Raw genomic sequence first — 17,440 nt, 5'->3', positions numbered from 1 at the left:
AGCTGCAGACTCAGTTTTCAATATACAGAAAGCTGAGAAAGTGAGCAGCAGACTTCAAGGTAGGATAAAACTCTCAAATCACTACCTCACTCCTTTCCAGTGAATTCAAGCCGTGCAAGTGATTTAACTTTTTTTTAGCTACTTTCCCTTAAAAAACTGCTCAGATTTGGAAAAAAAAAAGTTTTTTATCATTTCATTGTGCTAATTTTAATAATAACTAAAGCAACATCTCTTTTTTGGAAAATGTTCTGATTACCTTGCAATTAATTGATGACCTCGATCAGTCTGATCTCTGTTATATTATATTTGACCTCAAACTGTCCTCTAAAACAGACAAGGAAACAGCAGGGCTGCATTTTAAAACACACACATTTGATGTGCTGAAGGGTCTTTCACACCTCTTTCACACACATTAACCACTCCTCCCCTCCAGCAGTGACGGAGTGAGTATTTAACTCCCACCCTGATATATTTGGGGTGACACCCCCTCCATGAGGACGAGTTGAAAATGACAAATTAATCCACAAACATGTTAACACAGGTCATTAGTCTTGTGTATGTTCGATGAATTCAGCTCAAAATCTGAGTGAGACCGTGTGTGCTTCCATTTGTGATTGAGGACATGTTTGTCTCGTTAGAAGAAGAGTATGTAGCTTTTGTTCGGTTACATGTGTGATAAAATGCATGTTTGATGTAGAACACCTACAATGTTTGTCATATATTAATGCAACAGATTAAAGTAATCAAATATGAGCTGTGTGATATTTAACTTAAAGATTAACTTGTGTTTTTTTTTTTTTTTATGTGTCCGTGTTTTATGTGTTAATGTGTCCTTCTTGGTCCAAGGTGACATTCGTAACGACCTGTACCTGACACTGGAGCGAGGGGACTTTGAGAGGGGAGGAAAGAGCGTTCAGAAGAACATTGAAGTGACCATGTATGTCCTCTATGCTGATGGAGAAATCCTAAAGGTGAGTAGGTGGTCCTGCTAAAGAAATGCAACTTATTTTGACACAAATAACACCAGAGCAACAGGTTTTTTTTCACTTTCTGTGACAAAATTTTAGTGAGTGAGCAGGTTTGTAATAATTTAAGTGGAATGAGAGAAAATAAATGAAAAGGTTTTAATTCATACTGAAATTAGCTCAAAGATGACATATATTGTGGGCTCTCGGTTGAACTTTAAATTATCGATTGAATAATTGAAAATTATTTCAGTGAATGAGGGGAAGAAGGCCTGCTGTTCACTGTTCACTGTTTTGATTGTGGAGTCTTCCTTTTTGATGAATATGTGGCTGCTTATGTCGCATTTCAATATGTAATAAGATGCTGCTTTGGCCAGGTCATCCTTGTTAAATTATTTTATCATTTAATAATTTGTTTCCATAGATTTTCTGGTTATCCCATTATTACCATAATAATGATAAGAATACCAAATGTTTATCTGAGCAATTTTTTAAAGTACATAGTTAGTTTGAATTTGATCCCAGCAACATATTTTAAAGAAAGTGGGATGCGGACATGTTTACCACTATGTTGCATCATCTCTGACTTTAGTAGATTTAGATAATTACTGTAATTTTAAAACAATCCTTCATCTGTTAATCAATATTTCAATGATTCCAGTTTTCTCCAGTTTCACTCATCGCTCTGTCCCTCTTAATGTCCGTTGGCTTGTCTTGCTCTGCAGGACTGCATCAGTTTGGGTTCAGGAGAGCCCAACATGCCAGAATATCGCTCCTTCGTTCTTTACCACAACAACAGCCCTCGATGGAGTGAAGTGATTAAACTGCCGATTCCCATTGATCGTTTCAGAGGGTCCCACCTACGCTTCGAATTCAGACACTGCTCCAGTGAGTAATATTGTAACTGACTTTGTCATTATCGCAGTTTACAAGTAATTGCCTGTACAAAGAAAATAAAATCACCTCTGAGATGATCGATTGCAACATGATATCAGTACAGAATAAACCACTGTTGAGTAACACCTGTGAACAAATATAGAACGAAAAAAATTCAAACCCAACCTTGACAGTATAAACAATGAGCTCCTCAGGTGTTTTGACAAACTCATGATGCTGCAATATCTCATTTATCCTTGTGGAAGGGAAATACTGCAGTGCTGAACATCTGTTATCATCATCTATTATCTTTTTCAGTTTCTAATGTCGCATTTCCCTTTGTCTCTTATTTCCTCATACTCATACAGCAAAGGACAAAGGGGAGAAAAAGCTGTTCGGCTTTGCCTTCACTCCTCTGATGAGGGAGGATGGAACCACTCTGTCTGACGAGAGCCATGAGCTCTATGTCTACAAGGTCAGATAGAATTGTTGCATTTCTGTCTTTCCATGTTTACATCTGTTTGCTGCTATACCACACATTATCAACTTTACCTTAAAAATCATATACCATTCCTGAGCACCTCTAGACTTCAAATCAAACAAATGTCCAAAACAGTGAAGACATTTTTCCATGATAAACATGTAAAAAACTAAAGTAAGAAGTTAGTGTGACAAAATCTGGTGTTAAAGTTAGATGAAATTATTATACTACATGGTGTGAAGGGAGGACAGAAGTGGAGGACAGAGGCGGTGAAAAAAGCCACAATAAAGGTTTAACTTTAGCTTCCTGCTGTGCAAAGTCTTTCTTGATGTTGCTTGATGTGGGAGTGTTGCTCCCCCCCCCCCACTTCATGTTTGTTAGGGAAAAGTTGCCTCGTTCAGTTCAACATCAACAGAAAATATACATTCATTTTAAAGTGATCATGCAAAACACTGGCAACAACTGTTTAAAAATCTTAAATAGTGCCATTTACCACTTCTCCCTTCTCTTGGTCTCAGTGTGACGAGAATACAACCTTCAGTAACCACGCTCTCTATCTGGGCCTGCCCTGCTGCAAGGAGGACTTCAACAGCTGTCCCAGCATCCCCTCCAGCCTCATCTTCCAGCGCAGCACCAAGGAGACTTTCTGGATCTCCACACAGCTCTCCTCCACCAAGCTCACTCAGAACGGTACACAGCTGATTTAGTATTACATAAGTCAATGCTTAGTTTGACTGTTTTAGAGTATTAAATCTTCCCTCAGGTACAGGTCCTGTAAGCAGAAAAATCATTAACATTCATCTTAGTGTAAAGAGGAAATCTTTAAACACCAAGAACTGCAGATAAAATGTCTCAGACAAACTTAACACTTCTAATTCCACGGCAAACATGATGCAGTAATGTAATATGTTCTATAGAAACACAGCTGTGTCAAGAATGAAGTAAAGATGAGGTGACGATGACCTGCTTTTAATGTAAGAAAAATCTGGAGTGCATTCCTTATGAGGAAGCAAGAAGAAAGTCTCACTTATAGAGCTATGATGAGATGAAGGTGTCTGTTTTGTTATCTCCTACAATTCATTGCCCCTTGTGTTGCCAATTAATTGTTCAGTAAATCAGTCCAGATCTTGATGGAGCTGTCACCCATTTCCATCCATTCATGAATGGAAATGGGGAACTTGTTGGATCTTTACAATTTATTTGTGGTTGTTGACATTGCTGTTCTCTTCCAGTGGACCTCCTGGCCCTGCTGAAGTGGAAGGCTCATCCTGACCGGGTCATGGACATCCTTGGGCGTCTTCGGCATGTCAGTGGAGAAGAGATAGTCAAGGTGAGGTTTAGTCTGACAAGAGAGAAAGGAGGGAGGGTTCTTTACTTGAATTATTTTCATGGCATCAAATGATCTGTCCACATGGCTAAAAAAGATTGAGACCAAAGTCACTGTGAAATGGAAATTGGGAGCTTGAACCATGCGATTGCACTGTCACCACATCTCACACACTGTTTTTGAGCAGAAAACACATTTTTCCCTGACAGAGTTATTGTACTGTAGTGTTTTTATTTTGCTCCGGGGTCTGTTATGTCACAGATGTGAAATAACAGTATAACACCATGATTTCTAGTGTTTTCTAGCAGCTTCATCACAACATCTGAGGTGTGACCTGCCAGCAGTACTCTTTGCCATGGTTTGACATTTCCACAGCATCTAACCCATAATCTTGGTGCTTGAGTCAAATTTGTGGGCTAGTTGTTCATCAGAGCAGTCACACAAGACATCTTTCATTAAAACATAAAGTCTGCTGACAGTCAGACATGGACTTGAGTTTTCTTAAACAAACTGAGGAACTACAAACTAACAACAGTACAGCATGTGTCTGTAATTATCTGTGTGTATGTCTTACAGTTTCTTCAAGACATTTTGGACACTTTATTCTCCATTTTGGATGACAACACAGACAAATATGGACCACTGGTATTCCAGTCGTTGGTAAGTGTGGATTGATGAAAAAACATGAACATGGTAAGAACAACCAACTAAAGATGAAGATCCTCAAACAAAAGACAGATTAATAACAGATGTGACACACTGTCAGTTTATATTAGTTTCAGGCTGTTATGTGTCAAAATATTGCAAACACACACTCAGACTCACTCACACACGAGTCAGACATGATTAAGAGTGATTTGATTTGTGAAAGTGTCAGAGTTTCAGCTGCAGCTGTGTTTTGGTAGCATATGCATAGCAAACAGTACTTCAGATTGGACTGTATGCCTTTAAAATATAAGCACACAAAGTGACAACATCAAAACTGAACTTGTTACAGAGATAAAACAGGGCAGTATATTTTCAGAGTTTTAATGAACCTTGAAAAAAACTCTCATCAGTGCAAATCTTATCAGTTGATTCATAGTGAACTTGTACCATATAACAAATGTTTCACAGAGACATGTACGCAACATCTGTTAAAGACAAAAAAATAATTTTTTTAAGAAAGACAATAGGTATGTGAGTGGAAGAAATGGAACATGATCCTTTTGCAGGATATTCCCTTATTTAGTGTTCTGACAAAGGTGCCGGAAGGTTTTAGAAAGTGTTTAGCTGGACTGAGATTTGATGTCTGTTGAAGGCAATGTTTCCGATCGTATTCATCAAATGTTCATCTCCTCAGTGTGTGGGCTTTGTTGGTATTTCACTGCAGAGTAAAGATGATTTGATGTGAGCCAATCTTTCCCTCAAAGGCCACTTATATAAAGCAGACAATCAACCACTGGTGAAAGTCTGTCTCTTGTATTTTTGGTGTGTAAAGCACCGTCAGCATTGTCCAACTCCAACTATGTTTTTTTTCAGGCTTTGTTCAAGATGCTGAATGTTGTCTGTTAGTGGAAGAGCTTGGTCTCATAGGCTGCTCAGTGTAGTGAATAACTGCACAAGAGAGGAGGCAGCAGTGAGGACAGGTCAAGCAGCTAACATAACGTGTTACAGACAGTGTTATCTCATTTGTCAAACACTTCCTCAATAACACATCCACGTGGAGCGAAGACAGTGAACACCAACAGATAATCATGACTCAGGAGAGACCAGCTCTGTCGACATTACTGAAATACACAAAGTACATACTGTATTATTTATGTTTTTGTGTTGTTTTGTTAATCTTTGCAGTCTTCCTGTTTGTATGAAGTAAGCATTACTGAGCAATGTCTTCTTGTGCAGGCGTAGATTGTTCGTCCTTTCCAGCAATTGGAAGTCGTGTGTTCAATTGCTATCATGTTTGCCCAGATGCTCGTGATGTGAGCAGACACAGCAGGGATCCTCTTGTAGCCGCTGGTTCTTGGTTTGGATTTTAATACCCTTAAGGGGACAAGTGAAACCAAACCATGACAGCAAAATATCCCTCACAGCGTAACAGAGCCACCAAGTCTCCTCACGAGGGCTCAACAGAGCAGGAGATCTGTGCAACTTGCTCTGATCTCTTGGTTCATGCCATATATGGACTTGTCAGTGTTGAACAATGATTCATCTCACACTTTTCTCCACATCGCTGTCAGTCTGCGAACTCTAATGAAACAACAATGCCTCTGGCTTCCAGCTGCATAACATCTAATTGATATTCAGGCAAAAACCTCCGGCTCTTTGCTTTTGTCATGATCATAATTTGCATGCAGATAAATGTAAAATAATAGTAAAAAGTAGTATCATCATCAGTTAATAGCTGAGGTTTAAGTTTCTATTTCAGCCAGTGTATTCCACCTCTTTAATGAACACATAAAGCATGCGACCACAGCCCACTACTACCACATCACCACTACTTGAACTAAAATTGGAAACCAACAGTCTTGTCTTATATGTAAATATTTGTGTACAGACCAAATTTTTTAAATTATTTTTGCAAGAATTAAATCTCAACTGTTCATTCATCTTTAGTCTTTAGAGATTGAGACTGTTATTCATTGCATATCTCATTAACGCACTTTCCCAAAGATCTAAACGAAAATATGAAGATGATACTTTAGTCACAGTCGATGTTGAAACACCAACCAGATGATCCTTCTTTGTGACTTAAGCTCCTCACAACAATGATCCCTCTTTTAATTTCACTAACATCGTTTCACATCTTTACATCTTGATACAAAATCCGAATCATCTGAGTCTGCTCAGCATGATGGCTTGTTTAAACATGGCAGGTGCTTAAACACGACTCGACACTGTTGAAACGTATGCATCCATTGTGCATCTCCAGGAATTTACTCACGTTTGTTCTTCAGGATGTCCCCTGTGTAGAGCTTAAGGCTTAATTATATCCTGTTTACCCCCACTCCCCCTCTTTTCTCTCTGTTTGTCTTTCTCAGGTGTTCATCATAAACCTGCTCAGGGACAGTAAATACTATCATTTCAGGCCAGTGATGGACACATACATCCAGAAACACTTTGCTGGCGCTCTGGCCTACAAGTGAGTGTTTTACTCTCTCACTTGCACTGTGATAAGAACCTTAGGGGTTGCTCAACGGGAGCATCTAACAGACCCTGAAAATGAATTTAAACTAGTGTGCTAGTTCTCAGGAATATTGATATGACTTGCACCCAAAAAACTTAAATAAAGAAAAAAAAAACATGGTTTACCTTATACACAACTTCTTTGAGAGCCTGGTATGTTTCTCTTATTTTTCTGGCTCCCTGCCAGCTTAAAGAATGCAGTAGAATCATATAAATATTATTTAATAAAAGGAGGGCATATGAAAATAAAAGTAAAGATACTTCTAAATTGTAACAATGAGCCTACAGATAATAATTACTGGAACCTGCATCTCACAAAGAGAACTCAGCTCATTGTGTACCCACAGCTTTACCCTCCCTGTTCACTGGCACCACTTTCCTGTTTCTGTTTTATATGAATTCCTGTTCACTGCTCCTTACAAAACCACAAACAGGCAAAGTTAGCATATCTGCTGTGAATATAGAAGTGTATCATCAATTAAGGGGTTTTCCGTTCAGGACTATAACTTGTGATTAATGTTGTGAAATGCTCAGTTTTTTCCTCTTCCTAAAATCAGCCAAACTGCATGAGAGAATTGAAAATGGTAACAAAACAGACGGAACTCAGACCCCTGTCTGCCTACAGAGAGGTACTGATTTCGCACCTAGATTGTGTCCCTCTATGTCACCTGACTTCATGAAAACCTTTCTGGCAGAAAACTCTTAAGACTAACTCAACCATCATCATAGAATGTTAATGCTTTGTTCACACCTATTGTTGGTTTGATTAATGATTTAAAGATTTTATTCCCAATTCTACCCCATGTTCTCTGAGCAGAAGAAAAATGCAATAATGTTTGCTGTGTTCCAGAGAGCTGATCCGCTGTCTGAAGTGGTACATGGAGCGCTCTGCTGAGGTGGTCAGACAAGACCACATACAGGAAGCCATGAGGGTGAGAACCAATCATTTTTACACTTATTTTTAAACATTCATCTTTCCCACTGAACGGCCTTACTTGTTCCACTGACAAATATGTTAAGACGACATATGTTCAGTTCTGTAGACAGAGCAAAGGTGGAGCAAAGAACCATCTTATGTGCAGGATATACCACATTATCTGACAAAGCTGCTCAGCACTTTGAAATATTCATCAGACTCAAACATCCATCTCAAATGGGTCACACTGTCATGTAGAAGTGGACGGTGTGAATTATTGAGAGTAGTTATGACACATGCTGCAGCTGTGGATTCTAACTTTTAGAAGAAACCCTTTAGAAGCCTGTCAGTGCCCATGTTAGAGAGTCTTAGCTTGTTTTTGTCCATTACAATCTATTACACTTCTCTGTAAACTATGTGCTCACTTGTTTGTGAAGATTTCCTGTAATCCAGGTCATGGTATCCTGCATTTAAGTGCAGAACGAAGGCTACCAGACTTGCTTGAATTTCTTGAAGATGTTTATTTGTTAGAACTGAGGAGGCTTTTTAGAACAGCACATTCAGTTGTTTTTGATTAGTGCTCAAATTTACTCCAGGAGCAGCACAGATTCAGATAACTATATTTCAATTTTAAGTTTGTCTTCTATTTACTTCAATAACAACTTGTCAACCACATACCTGGAACTACTGCAGGATGAAAGTGACCTTGTCTGACTATCTAAATATCTGTATTTTTCTACTTAATTTTTTTATCCCTTTGTATTACTGTCACACACAAAACAATCCTCAGGCACTGGAGTATCTGTTTAAGTTCATCGTCCAGTCTCGGATCCTTTATTCTCGGGCCACTTGTGGTATGGAGGAGGAGCAGTTTCGCACCAGCATCCAGGAACTCTTTCAGTCCATCCGCTTTGTCCTCAGCCTCGACAGCCGCAACTCAGAGACCCTCATCTTCACTCAGGTGAGAAAACAATAAAATGGATGCGTAAGCAGAGTACTGGCACTTTTCCTGTCATAATTCAGCTTTTTGGAGAAGCATCACGTATAAAAATGATTGAATTTTGATCTACTTCACTCATTTTCTTTTTTCACAGCTGAAATGGCAGCTTGTTCAGTCTTTGTAGTTTACACAAAACTTTAATTTGCTTTCGTAACAGCTAGTGCCATGAAAATGTATTTAGTTTTACTTGAAGTTTCTATATAAGCTTGTTTTCCATCACCTCTTACAGTAGTTGCTTTAATCTGACTCGAATATGCTCTTTGCACCTCTTTCTACTTGTACCTTTGGTCTTTCCGTGCTTCCTCTCCACCCTTCTCTTTCAACCTCCCCTGATTCTTTGCTCCTTCAATTGGGTCCCGTTTGCACCCATGCACTACAGGGCTCCCAGCCTTGCCCAGGCCCAAACCCAGCCCCTGGCACTGGCATTGGCCCTCCTGCACCCTTAGCACTAGTACCTGCCCTGGGCCAAACCCAGCCCCCTGCCCCAGGACAGGTTCCTGGCAGCGGGCAAGCCAACTGTTCTCAGGCCTTGAGCTCCAACGCTCCGCGGCCACCTCCACTGTCAGTAAGTAGATGTCTGGAAGAAAGCCAAAACTCCCCGTTTGTTGTGTGAAGCCCAGAGTCCTAATTCACCTGTTCAGCTGTTTGTGAGCCTAACATCTCACATACGCACCTGCAAACCTCCACACCCTGACTGATTTCACACATAAGTACACATTCCTGTTCATCCCCCACTGACTAGTCACACCCACTGAATGTTATTCTTTCAAAATCACTGCATATCAGTCACCTGTTACCTGATTCAGAACATATATATTCACCACACCTCTAAAAAACAACTACAATATCTTTATTAGCAGCCAAAGACAAAATATCCACTCACATCAGTTGGATGCTCAAACAAAGAAAGAAGTAACTGGAATTAGTTAAATATATCAAATCTATCTACCCTTATTTGTCTGTGAGGTAAAACCTGCACACTGTGCTGTCACAAAAATGATAATTGATGGAGAAAAAAATGACTTATTTTACTCAAACGGAAAGGTATAAACATTTAATTCTGTATGAGGTCATCCAAATCAGTATCTAATCACTGTCAGCAAAAAGTCAGGTGAATAAAAGATGCTTGGTCAGTGACCTGGTAAGACATTTTTGTGTTTAAACTAAGTTCATATCAGTTGTCTACTGAAGATGTTTATGTTTATGCATTTGGCAGACGCTTTTATCCAAAGCAACTTACAGGTAGGCATGTAGGGTAAGGGGGTCTTGCCTAAGGACCCCTACTGGAGTGGTGCAGGGGATTTGAACTCAGGTCTCCCACATGGAAAGTAGCAATCATACCCACTACACTATCCAGTCCACTAGATGTTAGACGTATACACGAAATGATGGACAAAGAAACTGGAAAACGTTTTCAGTTAAACTGGAGTTGAATCTTCAGCACCTTTCAGACCACCACAATCCTTAACCTTGTGCCCAACTCAAATTCCGCTGCACCCTATTCGCTGAGTTCAATCATGCTTCACAGAAAAGAAAAAAATCGAATTAAAGCCCCGGGAATCCAAAATACCAAAATAAAATTTACCAGTAGCACTGTCTTTATGATTCTGTTTACTTAAACCAGCTGCTGGAGCTCTTTCACTGATCTATCTTGTTTCTAATGGTGTTGGAAGTGTTATCGATTAACTCTTTTGTTTTTTTGTCTTTTTAATCTCCCCCTTTTAATCTTGCTCTAATCTGACATCTGCAAATGAATAAATTCTGTCTTTTACCACTCTCCAACATTCCTTTTTTAAAAATCAGGTGAACAATTGTTTTATTAACACTGTTAACCTTGCAACCCAGCTGCTCTCTCTATAACATAAATCTTCATCTTCCTAACTCTCATTTCCACCCTCCTCTGTGAGTATTTATCTTATCTCGCCCTTTTCTCTGCTACTCTTCCTCAGGCTGCACTGCTGAACTCATTTCCAGCTATTTTTGATGAGCTGCTGCAGATGTTTACCGTGCAAGAGGTGGCAGAGTTTGTGCGGGGTACTCTGGGCAGCATGCCGTCCACAGTGCACATAGGACAGTCTATGGATGTGGTCAAACTGCAGTCCATAGCTCGAACCGTGGACAGCAGACTCTTCTCCTTTCCAGGTAAAGTTTTGATTTGACTTAAAATCCTTATCATTGATAAATCTTCTAATTTTGACTCTGATTTATGGTGCTTAGTGATGTTTTTAAATGTATGAGTAGAAAAAAAAAGCTAAAGGATGTCAAACAAATGACCGCTTATCTTCCAAAAATGCTAATTTTAGGCAAATTTAGCTTAGTTATGATTTGAAGATTAATTATCTAAATCACTTCTTTCTAAGATTAATTTTAAACAGTTTAGGTATAACTCTGCTAATTACAATTTAAATTGAATTCAAGTGCAAATAATGAATGATTTCAATCAGTTTGTGGGTTTGTGTGTTTGTGTGTCTGTGTGGTATGCTTGTGTGTGCCCACAGAGTCTCGAAGGATCCTTCTTCCAGTGGTCCTGCATCACATTCATCTGCATCTGAGGCAGCAGAAAGAGCTGCTCATCTGCTCTGGAATACTCAGCTCCATATTCTCTATTATCAAGTCCAGCTCACTGGTAACACACACATATAGAAAATTACACAGTATCTGCAAATAGAACAAAAATACACAAATCTTTAACTCTAGTGACAAACAAGAAAAGCCTTTGGTGTTGTTCCTTCCAGCTCTGATATAACTGATACTATAGCAGCATCGACACCTTTAGGAGCCCACATCGTTGACTGTTGCCACACCTAAAACTCACTCACAGTTACTAGAATATGATGATGACTGGTTGTAAATAATTGTGCCTTGTTCAATAATCCATCGCATAGATTGGAGACGGAGGTTAGCAATACTTATCCCCTTCCAAGACAAAGTAAATCCATCTATGAATATATTAACCCATGATTATGATTTGAAGTACCCTCTTCAGGCTACAGTGTGTCTTCCATAATATGAATGTGTCTTGTCATTCCTGACTTTGGCATTCTTATTTGGGCCCTGCTTCTGCAAGGCAGTATGATTATGGCAAGCTTGTTTTACTCATAAGAAAATCTTCTTGTAAGTGATTGGAAAATCAATTGAAATGAAGGGGTTTTAATGTCTGGTTATCTTGAATATCCAGAATTCACTTGTTTCTGAATTAGTTTTTCATGGACATCCTGGATGATGTGCATTTGGCTCACACTGTTTCCTTTTTTTTTCCCTTCCTTTTTTTACATGATGCTTAACATTTAGAGGATAAAACGTTATGATCATTGTTATGTCTTTGGCTTTGAAAGTTCAGGAAGCATCTTTTTTAACTTTGTGATATTTAAAAGTGGGATAGAGGAAGTTTTGTTCTTTGTTTTAGTCTTTCTGTCCTTACTTCTCCTTTCCTTCACCCACTCTTCCCATTTTTGCTCCCTGCCCCCTTCTTTCCATGCCGTCTCCTTCACACCGCTTTTTCCTGTCATCTTTTCCTTCAGGACACGTCAGTGCAGGAGGAGGTGGAGATGATGGTGGAGTCCCTGTTAGATGTCCTCCTGCAAACCCTTTTGTCGATCATGAGCAAGAGCCAGTCGCAGGAGGCGGTAAGGGGTCAACGCTGTCCGCAGTGCACCGCGGAGATCACTGTTAGTAACTAACAATACGACTACTATTGCTTCACGTCCCACTCACCCCATCCATCCTGTGTCGAGCCACCTCTTTGTCTGTTTATAGGGCTGGACAATATCAACTATTGTATCTCCTTGTTGTCCTTTTTCAGTCTTATATAGTAACACAGTTGTTTATTAAATATTTAAGACATAGTTATTAAACTTCTAACAAAATATGATACACTGTGAGAGTTGCCTAATAAAAATATGTTTATTACAGTGTTGATCTTGTCCATGTTGCCCTCTCCTAATACATCTTTTCAATATCCCATCTTGTCTGTTGCTCCATCTCTGATTAGAGACTACACTTCATCCTCTTTATGAATGCTTGCATGCCTTAAATAAGTTGCTTTGTTCTTCCTCACATCCTTCTTTGATTAGATTTAGTAGTATGCATACTTTTATGGAACATAAAGTTGTCTTTTTCTTGTGTACTTGTTCTTCAATGATCTTTCTGATTCAGGTAAAGTTATTTGTCTTGTTCACATTTACAACATCCACTTTCCAGTTGACTGATTAATGATGGTCCACCATGCTGCATTTACATTTCACCCTGTTCACCTCTGGCTCAGTCTCACTCTGGTCACTACTTGCACTGTACGCTACGCCTCTGTTTTTACTTTCTTCATAACATCACACTGTAAGTGGAAGCCCCAAGTAAGGAGGCAGATATTGTACTTTATCTAGTCATGTACAGAAACTTACTGCTAACCTGTAGCTGTTAAAGCCTAAATCAAGAAAAATAAGCTGGTTAATAGCATTTGAAATTGAGTAAATTGAAATATTCTCCATATGTAGATTGTTTTGGAGAGTCACTGGATAATCACTTCATTGTGAGATTTGTTTTGTTTATGCTAATTGATAAAAAGTGCATTCTGCAGTTCATCTAATAAGTAATTATTTACCATGACAACTATGACATAATACAGAGTGACAGTCTGTCGTGACAGGATGGTTAATAGGGGTCAGTTTTGGGAAGGAGCCTGCCATTATCTCCACTTCTTAACTCATAACTGTCCCCATGGGATTGACTCACATGACCATCCCTGCTTTGCTTTTTGCCAGGGAGAGTACGTGTCCTGCCTCCTGTCACTTCTTCGCCAGATGACAGACATCCACTTTCAACGCTTGATGGAAAACTTTCAGAGCAAGGACGAGCTCAAGGTAGATGAAACCAAATGAAAACCTATCGCAGTCTTGCGACTGTGCCACTAGATGACAGAGCTGACGAAAGAGGAGAAAAGAAAAGTTTAACTGAGCAACTGCAAAGATTTAAAAGTCCTAAAAAGTCACACCATGTGTCAACACTGATTCTATTCTTGTCTTCCTCCCCCTCACAGGAATTCTTGTTGAAGATTTTGTGCGTGTTTAGAAATCTGATGAAACTCAATATCTTCCCCCGTGACTGGAACGTCATGAGGCTGCTTACCAGCAAGTAAGAAATAAGAACAGTCCAGACACCAATCAGTGTTAAAATGCATCACTACCTGAAGCTTGATTAACGCCCAGCAGCAACTAACAGCAGCTATTTTTGTGGTTTCCTTTCTGCAGCATCATCCTGACCACAGCTCAGTACCTTTCTCCTGCTTTGCACAAGAACTTTACAGAAACAGACTTTGACTTTAAGGTATTCAATTTTGACTGCCACACTTTCACGAATACACCCAACGACAAACCACAAAGCACAACTGCATGAAGGGAAAATTATTTTCTGTACTGAGGTTTGTCTGTATTTGTCTGATTCTGATTCTGAAAAAAGATCTACTGTTGTTGATTTTTCTTTAAATAACAAAAAAGCTTCAAGCACTTTGAGCCATTGCACTCAAAGTTGTTTTACTGAGCCTAAAACATTATGAACAAAGACTGTAGAAGGTTAAAGGACACACAAACTGGAAATATCAACTTGCTTATCCAGATGAGTGCATGAAAGTGTAAAAAAGCATTTTCATCTCATGAAAGCTCTATGCCTTTGTTTGCCTTTGGGACAGGAATAAGTTCAACTGAAGATTTTTCTTTTAACATATGATGTCACTCACTTAAAAATTGATTAATGGAGGCGTGTGCAGATCTGTGTGTGAACAAGCCTAATACAGGGAATGATTATGTAATAAAGTCAGCTTATGTGTGTGTAACCAGGTTTGGAACTCCTACTTCAGTCTAGCGGTGCTTTACATCAACCAGCCAAGTTTACAGCTTGAAAACTTGAGTCCTGCTAAGAGGAAGAAGGTCTTAGACAAGTAAGGACACACAAACAAACACTCAAATAATGCACCCGCCAGCAACAAAGCAGTGTGATACATCAGTCCCATTAGATTGGGTCCCATTACTGCACTCCTCAGACTCAAAACCACAAACAGTAAAGTTAGTAAAGTTAATCTGATAGTACACAAACACAATGTGATACCTTCATCCATTTCCATTACAGCTTTTACCAAGACTCATCAAACCCAGAACAACTTGATGTTTATAACAACACTCATTCACACTTATCTACCAGTTTCATTACAAAATTTCTTTTATTCAGAGTTATGTGTCTTCTGCAGCTTAGATGCTCAGTCAGAAAGAACTAATTTGTATATTTGAACTGCTACAGTGCTTCAAACCCTATGACTCCACAAGCTACTTTATGAATCCTTCAGAAACCCCTCTTTACTCTAAGAAAGCTTATTTCCCCGACTGACGTCATCGGACGCTGAGAGTACCCAAAGACTCACTGACCCTGAAAGCATCTGATAGAAGCATCCTCTTTTTTCGACGGAGTTTTAACATCACAAATATTGTGAAAATTAGAAACAACATGGCTTGAATACAAGATTTTCAGTTGCTTGGTGATCATTTTCTGATTTTCCTCATAATGCACCATACATTTTTATTAGGAGATCTGGACTGCAGGCAGTCAGACACGCACTGTGTTTCTTGAGACATGCAGATCTAAGCTGCGCAGATTGTCTGGCATTATTCTGCTGAAATAACCACAGACTTCTCAGAAAAAGATGTTGCATTGTAACATATTTCTACCCGAAATTCCAATTCAGTGTATTTCAGTGCATTGATGGGACAATACATTTACATAACAGTCCGGCAAATCACCCATGCCAGTGGCACTGATGCACCACCACAGATGCTGGCTTCAGCATCTTTTTCTGATAACTGTCCTCATCTTTGGGATACAACCAGGTAGAACCAGTTTTTCCCAGGAAAAACTGACACATGGACTATTCTGACCACAGAACACATGTCTGTTGTCTTTCTGGACTGGTGACACCGCCTCTCAGTCAGTGGCAGCTGGGATAGGCTCAAGCCCCCCCTGTGACTCTGAACTGGATTAAGCAGGCATAGAAAATGGATGGATGTTGGGGTTTAACTTTATTGCTTTATTTGTCCCTTTGCAGGTATGGTGACATGAGAGTGATGATGACCTATGAACTTTTCAGTATGTGGCAGAACCTGGGTAAGATCTTAATATGATTATTTAAATTATAAAATCATAATGAGAATCATGTTTAGTTTAAATAATTTTTTGAAGGTGAATAACATAATTCAATAGTTACAAGACAAAACATCTGCTACAATTTATTTTTCTTCTTCTGTTCTAAAAAATAACTTAATTCTTCACCCTAATACCTTGAGATCAATAATAGATTTATAAGTGAAGTGGTTCTAAAATGTGAACGTGCTGATTGTAGGGGAGAATAAGATCCATTTCATCCCCGGTATGATTGGCCCATTCCTTGGAGTGACCTTAGTCCCTCAGGTGGAGGTGAGAAACATCATGATTCCAATCTTCCATGACATGATGGACTGGGAGCAGCGCAAAAACGGAAACTTCAAACAGGTAAACAAACATGTATAAACACATCTTTCACCTTATCTCCTCCGGGAAACAGCAGCTTTTAAATTAGGAAGCAGTTCTGCTCGGTTATGTGACGACAGAGTTTAGATATTTCCTTTGTATTGAATGTGTGAATGCAGGTGGAGGCTGAACTGATTGACAAGCTCGATAGTTTGGTGTCTGAGGGGAAAGGTGATGAGAACTACAGAGAACTCTTCGGTTTGCTGTAAGGAACACAGAGTAGAACTTCTGTTTGCATGTACTTTACCTCCCGCCTCACTCTGTTTTAAAACCAGTGTGAATTCTTCCTCCCTTTCTCTCTCCATTCGATAACAGAAATTAACTCTGTTTTTCTGCTCTAACACTGCTCTCGTGTGTTCACTTTTGCTTTGTGCTGCGGGACTAGTACTCAGCTGTTTGGGCCCTATCCCAGGTACTACAACGCTGACACATAGATCCATGCTGCTGATATTTCAGCCGAGTCACATCTCCACTGGCAGTCAGCGTTATTATCACCTCACATGTTCATGGTGTGACTCTTGAAAACCAGCTGTAAAAACCTTCCCAGATGGAAAACTGGTTAACTTTCATGATTATTGTTTGTATCTCTTTTTATATCCAACCACATCACTGACCTTTTGCTAATTAACCTTCTTTAATTAACCTTTCTTTTTAGTACCACTTACTTTACCAGCATTTTGTTTTGAGATGTGTTGCTGCCATCAAATTCAAGCTGAGCTAACATTTTTCATTAAATAGTAAAATTTCACACTTCACATTTGTTATGTTTTCTATGTTCTGTTGCAAATAAAATATTAGTTTATGAGATGTGTAAATCACTGTACTCGGTTTTCAGTTACATTGTACAAAACTTGCATAATTTTGCTCAAATCAGCAGTCAGTCTTTACAGATTGTTGATGAGAACATCTTGAGTTTGTTACCAGTGTATCATTACACATCATTGTCTAATTCTTGTGTTTTCTTTGAAGTTTGTTGGAAAAGATTGAGCAGGAGACGTGGAGAGAGACGGGGATCTCCTTTGTTACCTCTGTCACTAGATTGATGGAGCGACTCCTGGACTACCGGTAACTTCTCCCAAGCTTCCCACAGGATATACTGTATGTGTGTGCTTGCATAAGCATATTTTTTCTGTTTTCTTCTTCTTTTAATCACCAGAGATGCAGC

At 39.2% G+C, this 17,440-nt stretch overlaps 1 protein-coding gene across 6 annotated transcripts in view; it reads left to right on the top strand.

Moving 5' to 3' along the window:
• Positions 1-17,440, top strand: part of LOC140303001 (dedicator of cytokinesis protein 3-like) — a 172,608-nt gene that overhangs the window by 142,096 nt on the left and 13,072 nt on the right. For 4 of the 6 annotated variants that reach the window (XM_072381562.1, XM_072381558.1, XM_072381561.1 and 1 more), the window contains exons 15-35: positions 847-971; positions 1,691-1,853; positions 2,210-2,316; positions 2,841-3,012; positions 3,555-3,652; positions 4,226-4,309; positions 6,670-6,770; positions 7,665-7,746; positions 8,521-8,691; positions 10,680-10,872; positions 11,229-11,356; positions 12,252-12,398; positions 13,488-13,586; positions 13,763-13,857; positions 13,974-14,049; positions 14,559-14,659; positions 15,815-15,873; positions 16,109-16,257; positions 16,395-16,480; positions 16,661-16,687; positions 17,245-17,340. In XM_072381562.1, the coding sequence (XP_072237663.1) occupies positions 847-971; positions 1,691-1,853; positions 2,210-2,316; positions 2,841-3,012; positions 3,555-3,652; positions 4,226-4,309; positions 6,670-6,770; positions 7,665-7,746; positions 8,521-8,691; positions 10,680-10,872; positions 11,229-11,356; positions 12,252-12,398; positions 13,488-13,586; positions 13,763-13,857; positions 13,974-14,049; positions 14,559-14,659; positions 15,815-15,873; positions 16,109-16,257; positions 16,395-16,480; positions 16,661-16,687; positions 17,245-17,340 (2,359 nt within the window). The remainder of the gene's footprint in view (positions 1-846; positions 972-1,690; positions 1,854-2,209; positions 2,317-2,840; positions 3,013-3,554; positions 3,653-4,225; positions 4,310-6,669; positions 6,771-7,664; positions 7,747-8,520; positions 8,692-10,679; positions 10,873-11,228; positions 11,357-12,251; positions 12,399-13,487; positions 13,587-13,762; positions 13,858-13,973; positions 14,050-14,558; positions 14,660-15,814; positions 15,874-16,108; positions 16,258-16,394; positions 16,481-16,660; positions 16,688-17,244; positions 17,341-17,440) is intronic. The other 2 variants (XM_072381560.1, XM_072381559.1) reach the window with 2 other exon arrangements.

The sequence above is a fragment of the Leuresthes tenuis genome, unplaced genomic scaffold, assembly GCF_036924035.1.
Source record: "Leuresthes tenuis unplaced genomic scaffold, fLeuTen1.0.hap1 SCAF_3, whole genome shotgun sequence".
Classification (NCBI taxonomy): Eukaryota; Metazoa; Chordata; class Actinopteri; order Atheriniformes; family Atherinopsidae; genus Leuresthes; species Leuresthes tenuis.
The sequence above is the reverse complement of the archived record's forward strand: the minus strand, read 5'-3'. Positions and strand labels throughout refer to the sequence as shown.